Genomic DNA, 6,694 nt, shown 5'->3' with positions numbered 1-6,694 from the left:
AATAAAAAAACTAAACACAACAATAGCCATCAACCTCCTCCTGACGAATTTCTATTTTTCATATTTTGTGCCATTTTTGTAAATACAGCAAACAAAACACTAAGAATAAGATCGGAGCCATCGGCACAGCGTCAATGAATAAATCAGGAAGATGATACTCCAAGATGAGCTGACAGCAGGTCAGAAGGTAAGGAGGATCCAAAATCACTGACACGCAGACAGAGGACAAAACATGAAGAAATCCTATCAGTGCCTAGAAAATGTCCATCTGAGCACCAGATCTAAAGAAGCCAACACGACCCTGCAGGCTGTGTAAAGGTGTCACAGAGACTATCCAGAACATAAGATGCAAGCTAGGACAGCGTACAACCAAGTGGCTGGGAGAGATTACAGGAACATCTGAACTCATAATGCCCAAAAATCCATCTGGGAAGGATGATGTGAAATCTTTCTTTCTTTAGTGAATCTTACATTTGGAATCAACATGAAAACACAATCACTGCTTTGTGAAACAATTACATTTCTCTGTAAAAGCCTCACAATGAATAACAACAATAGCAAACAGCCATCCTTAATTCAACTCAGTGCAGTTACATTCCTCTGACTGTGGGTGATTCTGGGCTTCTGCTGACACCTGGTGGATACACTACAAAGTTTACAAAAATCATTTAAACACATCATTTAAACTGTATGTCATATTCCTAATGTTTTTTCATCATATCATATCATGTTTATCACTGTGAGCAGCTTTGTCTTTGTGTTTTGTCTTATAGAGCATTAAATATGAGTGTGATCTCACGTTCTCTTTAACGCTCCTTTAGCATTATGCTGCCTATATTCCCTCCACTGTCTACAGATGAACACTCTTCAAGTCCTGTTTTTGTCTCTAGTTCTTGGGTCTACAGGTGAGTGAAAGAGCATTCTTACATTTTTATTCTTTAATGGTATTTCTGTTGAAAAGGGTTCATGTTTTTCATCATCTCATCAGTGTTGCTCATGAGTGATAAAGGTGCAGTAGGCCTCTCTTCAGTACCAACAAAGTATGGTTCAGGACTGAGATGTGAAAAAACAAAACTGACACTGCAGAGCGACTGACCAACATTGCAGAGGACACAATAAGATAAACGAGGCTGCAGCGACTCACAGAAACATAGAAGCCAAACTCAAATTCAGTTTTATTTATATATCACAAAACAACAACAGGGGCCTCAAAGCACTTTATATTGTGAGGTAAAGACTCTACAGTAATAACAATGATTCCCATCTGTGGTTTGTTTGTCTCTGAGCTTTGTGTCAGAAGCAACAGAGACGACACTAATCAGTAACCAGTAAACTGGTTCTTATGTAATGCTTTCCTACTCTATCTGAGCATTCAAAGCCCGTTACACGCCCGCCTTATTCACTCATTCACACCAGCACTTTCTCTATGTAAGCCTTCTATCTGATGATGGGAGTTGACAGTTTTTGTTAGCTTGCAGAATGATCTTTTTCTTGAAATCTCATCTGTGTGAACATGGTCAACAACAAGTAGGCTAATGCTGTTAGACCTGTTTTATTGGCCTGACAGTGTCTGCGTGTTTCAGCGAAGCTGAACACAACATGGAGATTATTGTTTTATTTTTCACAGAATAAATGTTTTAAAACACAAACTCTTGGACACAGTTCACACGGCTCTTATACTGCAAGTCAAACCTTCTTTGGAGTATTGGAGGAGAAAGTGAGTAACTCTGCAGGGACCTGGTGGACAAAGGTGATAATGACACATTAACCCTTTAAGACCTACCATAGAACCATGTCCGCCAGAGCTTATATTATATTTTTACATGCTGTAGTGCCATTTTTGGGAGCATTTCAAGTTGTTATACATCAATACAACCATTATAGCCCAAACTTTAACAATATGTCTGCATTAAGTGCATAGAAATTACATAAATTGCAAGAAAATGCAATAAACTACAAAAAAATTGAAAATCGTTTTTGTTTTTTTAATATATATTTCTAGTTAGAGAAATTTAAGAGGCTTATCCCTCAAAACTGTAAATACAAAAAAGTTGCACGAAATAACAGGAAATTTATTTTGAGTGTATAGCCTTGATAGTTCACGATGACATCTATTCTAACGTAGGAAGTGTTATGAACAGCTGATCGGATCAGCAAAGCGTGTTTCTGGAATATTATGTTACCCACCACCTGCTTTTCCCTGTGTGGATAAGTAATGTCTGTGTGGCACTGAATTTAAATCAGTCACACAGTCATTTATGAGGCAACATAATGAAGCTCTGTTAGCACCATTATACTGTCTCACTCTTATTTTCTCACCTTTGCAGCTTGTTGTCTTTGTAACAGCTGTTCTCTTACTCATCTGCCTCCCTCCCTGCTTCTTGGTGTGTGTGTGTGTGTGTGTGTGTGTGTGTGTGTGTGTGTGTGTGTGTGTGTGTGTGTGTGTGTGTGTGTACCTCCCTCCTCTAGAAGTGGCTGTTCTTTAGTGGTATGTAACCTGCACCTCTCCTCGTCATACTTCATCAAATTGTTATGTTACTCAGTCAGTGCGGTGGCTGCTTCACTGTTTAAACTTTCTCTCGGTTCACTTTTAGCTGTTGACCTGCCTGTTAGTCACAGACACCCACCTGCTGTGCTGAAGATCCAGTTGTGAGAGCCAGCCTGCTGTTCTTAAACCCACTAAGAGCAGAAATCCTGTGAGCAGAGTGGGCTGGTCACTAAACCAAACCAGAGGAAAGACAAAAAAGAAACCTGTCTGACGGCTCGCTGATACAAGCAAATAAAATGTATCGCCAACTGCTGCACCTGTAACAGACCGAAAACCAAAACAAAGATACGACATGCGGGACACAAAAATGAGAAATACATAAATCAACAATCTTCTTATTGTGTGTGTGAGTGAGAGAGTGTCGCAAATATGTGATACTGAGGGTGTTGAAGCTGCAGCGAGGCGCCCCAGAAGCCTGAAGGTAGGCAGAGGTGAAACCGGGACGACCGGGCCCCAAGAGTACCAAAGGCCCGACAAATAACCGGATTATTTGTAACCTACAAAGTGTCATCTGTGCCTTAAAATGTGCGTGACATATCCCAAAAATATGACACCGTCAGTGACAGTAACAAACTGATCAGGTCTGATTGCAGTCTGCTGTGTGGGGACTTTCACCTGCTACTGTAGGGTCTACCTTACAGTAGCAGGTGACTGTTGTTGATTTGGGGCTGTATAAATAAAACTGAACTGAAAACTGAACCTGCCCCAAATTTCAGTGCATCATGCTTAACTGTGGTCAAAAAGCACAAAGACCAACGAGTCTGACTGGATTCTTTGGTGGGGCCCTGATGACTGCTAGGAACAGGCGGAGCTGGACATAAATTTGACATATTTAAAGTCTAAGATGACCTGAAAGAGGTGCAGTTAACCATGGCTCTCCAACAGTTTGTGTGCTGCTTCACTGTGGTGATCATTTTCTTCTGCAAAGGTGAGAAAATGATTTGATTGGTTGTTCTCTTTCTATAAAGCAAAGACATGTCACTTAAAGATGAACTGGTATGTTAATGTTTAAAGGTTTTATGTCAAAATTATCAACATCATCAATGAAAAGTTGAAGTTTGTCTCAGAAAAGATGCAGATTTTCTTAAAAGCTGTTCTAAATATAGAAACTAGACCTAAAGATCTACAATCCCCTCCCCTAAAAAGTGTTGTGTTTAGTGTGATCAGTTCTTCAAGTTCGAAGAAAGCAGTCAGTGCTTACTTTCACAGGTTTAACAGGTTTGTCTGTGTTTTCTCATTTCCAGGTTGTCACTCACAGCAGCCCAGTAAGCATCCAAAGACATTTGAACCTTGTCTTCCTTCTGTCAGCTGTACAGTAATGAGCACATATAAATCTGTGATGTCCACATTTGTTTCAGTGACAGAGTGTGCTGACTTTGGTTTTTCTATAAACTGTGATGTGATTTTGTTCAGTAAAATCTTCCAGTTTTCTGACACAGAGGAGGAACATTTGTGGATCACATGTAAACCACAGTCTAATGTTAAAATAACATCCACATAAATGTCACTGCTCAGGATCTCCCAGCAGAGCATTGATCAGTGTTATCTCTCTGAGTGGTTTTAATATGGTGGCTGATCTGTTTAGCTGTGCTCTCTCTTCTCTTGTCAGCATGTGGCAGAAGTGCTGTGAACAGCAGCAGCATCACAGGAGCTCGTGACGCTGCACCAGGAAGTTGGCCCTGGTTCGCTGCTGTAAACACTTATTCTGCAGGGTCTCTGATCACCGACCAGTGGGTGCTGACAGCTGCATCCTCCGTACCAACGTGAGTCACTGCTGCAAGTTTACACTTTGTTGAGGAGTAATATGATGATGAAGGTCAAGTGCAATATTTATGTGCACTAGAGATGTTTTTTTTAAAAATATTTGCTCACTTCTTTTAACATTTAAAAACAACAGCTGTTACACAAATTGCTGAACTGCAAAGTACAGAGTTGTCTGCACAACAATCAAACCAGATGTCACATTAATTTAATTTCATCCTGTCGTGTTATTCAATTATACGCTGTACGATTCATAACCACACTTTATTTTCTTGTTCTTGCTCTGCCCACACATAACATAACATTCTATACAAAAACACACTGGTCTCGCCCTCTAGCTGCCATCAGCCTAACTACACTGACCGGCTGCATTAACATCTACTGTACAATGCAACTAATCTGATGCTTTCATGCAACCTTTGGAAAACACAGAATTATCAGCAGCACAATCACTGATCCAAGATCTGATTTTAGAAACTCATGAATGAATCATAAAGATATAAGTTACATATCCAGACATGTTGGAAAAAGTTCCTGCTTTAAAAAAGTATCACACACAGTTTGTGTGTTTGCTGATGTTTGTTGAGCTTGCTCCTCTACAAACACTAGATCTCCATGCAACACCTGAAACATAAACTTACTCAGTGTTATGGATGAATCTGACCATCAGAGTTAATTACTCATTTATGTAGTGCGCCAGCAGGTTCAACCACCTGAGCACACACACACACACACACACACACACACACACACACACACACACACACACACACACACACGACAAAGGGCTGAAAGGAAAAAGGAAACTCGTGACATTGACTGCTTTGCTCTGTGACAATGATCAACATGAGGCACAATAAAAATATCTGTTGTGTGTGAAGGGATTACAGTAGCATGGTGGTCTTGCTGGGCAGCAACAGGGTGTTAGATCCAGACCCAAATAAAGTGAGGCTGAACGTGATAAACGCCACCTGCCATCCCGGATTCAACTCGTTGACTCGTGAGAACAACATTTGTCTTCTGAAGCTGTCGGCTCCTGTGAATTTCACAGACTACATTCAGCCGATCTGCTTGGCCTCAGAAAACAGCACTTTCAACAATGAGACCAGCAGCTGGGCCATCGGCTTTGGTGACATTGGTAAATCATAAAATATTTATTTGATTTTACAGCATTATGTTGGAGTCTTTAGAAAAGCTTGATGTTTAAATTCTCTCCAAACAGAGGCATTGAGATATAACCTGCAGGAGGCAAAAGTATCAGTAGTGGGAAACGATGTGTGCAAAGCCAGATTTCCATGGATCCCAGACAGCATCATCTGTACTAGAGAGACGAATTCATGTTGGGTGACCACAACTTTATTTACTATAATCTGTTGTTGACTGTCACTGAGATAATCTCATCTTTAGTCACACTTTGGTTTACTTGTTTTACTGTCGTTGTCTATAAATATTCATATTCATATTTAATCAAAGGTCTTTTTTTCTTTAAAAAAAACCTAATTTATTTGATGAAACTGATTCCTTTAAAAGAGCTGTCTGAAACTTTCTGTCTGTGGAATCGTCACTTTCATTTGCACCAAAGCAGCTGAAATGGATTCACAGTGGTTCATGTTTCCTAACTGGACAGACTGACATCCATTAAGTTTTACGGACTGTGATATACTGTGATGATCAACTACTCCCTTAATTTATTTGAGCAGTTTGCAACAAAACTACCAACAAAGTTAAAACTTTCTCAGGTGAAAAAGGTCAACTTCTAAGAGTTACACATCTGTATCTGTCCTAATAACTTTCATCACTGTCTTTCCACAGGATAAACTTGGAGCGCCACTCATGACTCAGAGTAAATCAGTCTGGCTCCAGAGTGGAGTTTTCAGTGTGCCTGGATGTACAGCATCTCCTTCAGTCTACACTCCTGTGTCCCAGTACCAGAAATGGATCAGCGACACAGTTACAGGGACACCACCAGGCTTTGTTACCTTCACCTCCCCACACAGTTCATTACAAACCACTGCTCCTCCTACTGCCCCTCCCACTTCTCCGACATGTGTGGGTGTGTTTTGCAGTGGGGAAAACCTGATCCACTTCACTCACTTCTCCTCTCTGTGTGTTCTCGTTGTGTTGCTCCATGTGTTTGCTGGAACTGTTGGAAACTAGATCAACACATTTACTCAAGTTCAATACAAACATGAAGAACATGTCTTAACCAGGTAGAAGAGCTTTGCAATAGCATAAAGACATCATCCTGCACCTCAGATGGAGTCCCAACCCATTTTCTAAAAAAGATTATTAAGGTAGTCAGTCCTGACATTTTAACTATTTTTAATAGCAGTCTCAGCTCTGGAGTAGAACCAACTGGATACAAGCACGCTGTAGTGCAGCCAG

The 6,694-nt window shown here is 40.5% G+C and overlaps 1 protein-coding gene across 1 annotated transcript; it reads left to right on the top strand.

Moving 5' to 3' along the window:
• Positions 1 to 3,368: 3,368 nt before the first annotated feature.
• On the top strand, positions 3,369 to 6,466 carry LOC308409229 (tryptase beta-2-like; the record flags this gene model as incomplete). The annotated part of the gene is made up of 7 exons (XM_080901819.1): positions 3,369 to 3,476; positions 3,793 to 3,813; positions 4,158 to 4,311; positions 5,191 to 5,309; positions 5,391 to 5,447; positions 5,532 to 5,653; positions 6,122 to 6,466. The coding sequence occupies exons 1-7, from the start codon at positions 3,419 to 3,421 to the stop codon at positions 6,464 to 6,466; spliced, it is 876 nt and encodes a 291-aa protein (XP_080757945.1). The 5' UTR covers positions 3,369 to 3,418.
• Between the last annotated feature and the right edge of the window lie 228 nt (positions 6,467 to 6,694).

Source organism: Rhamphochromis sp. 'chilingali' (genome assembly GCF_963969265.1).
Source record: "Rhamphochromis sp. 'chilingali' genome assembly, chromosome: 1".
Classification (NCBI taxonomy): domain Eukaryota; kingdom Metazoa; phylum Chordata; class Actinopteri; order Cichliformes; family Cichlidae; genus Rhamphochromis; species Rhamphochromis sp. 'chilingali'.
This window is presented reverse-complemented; position numbering and strand designations above follow the sequence as displayed.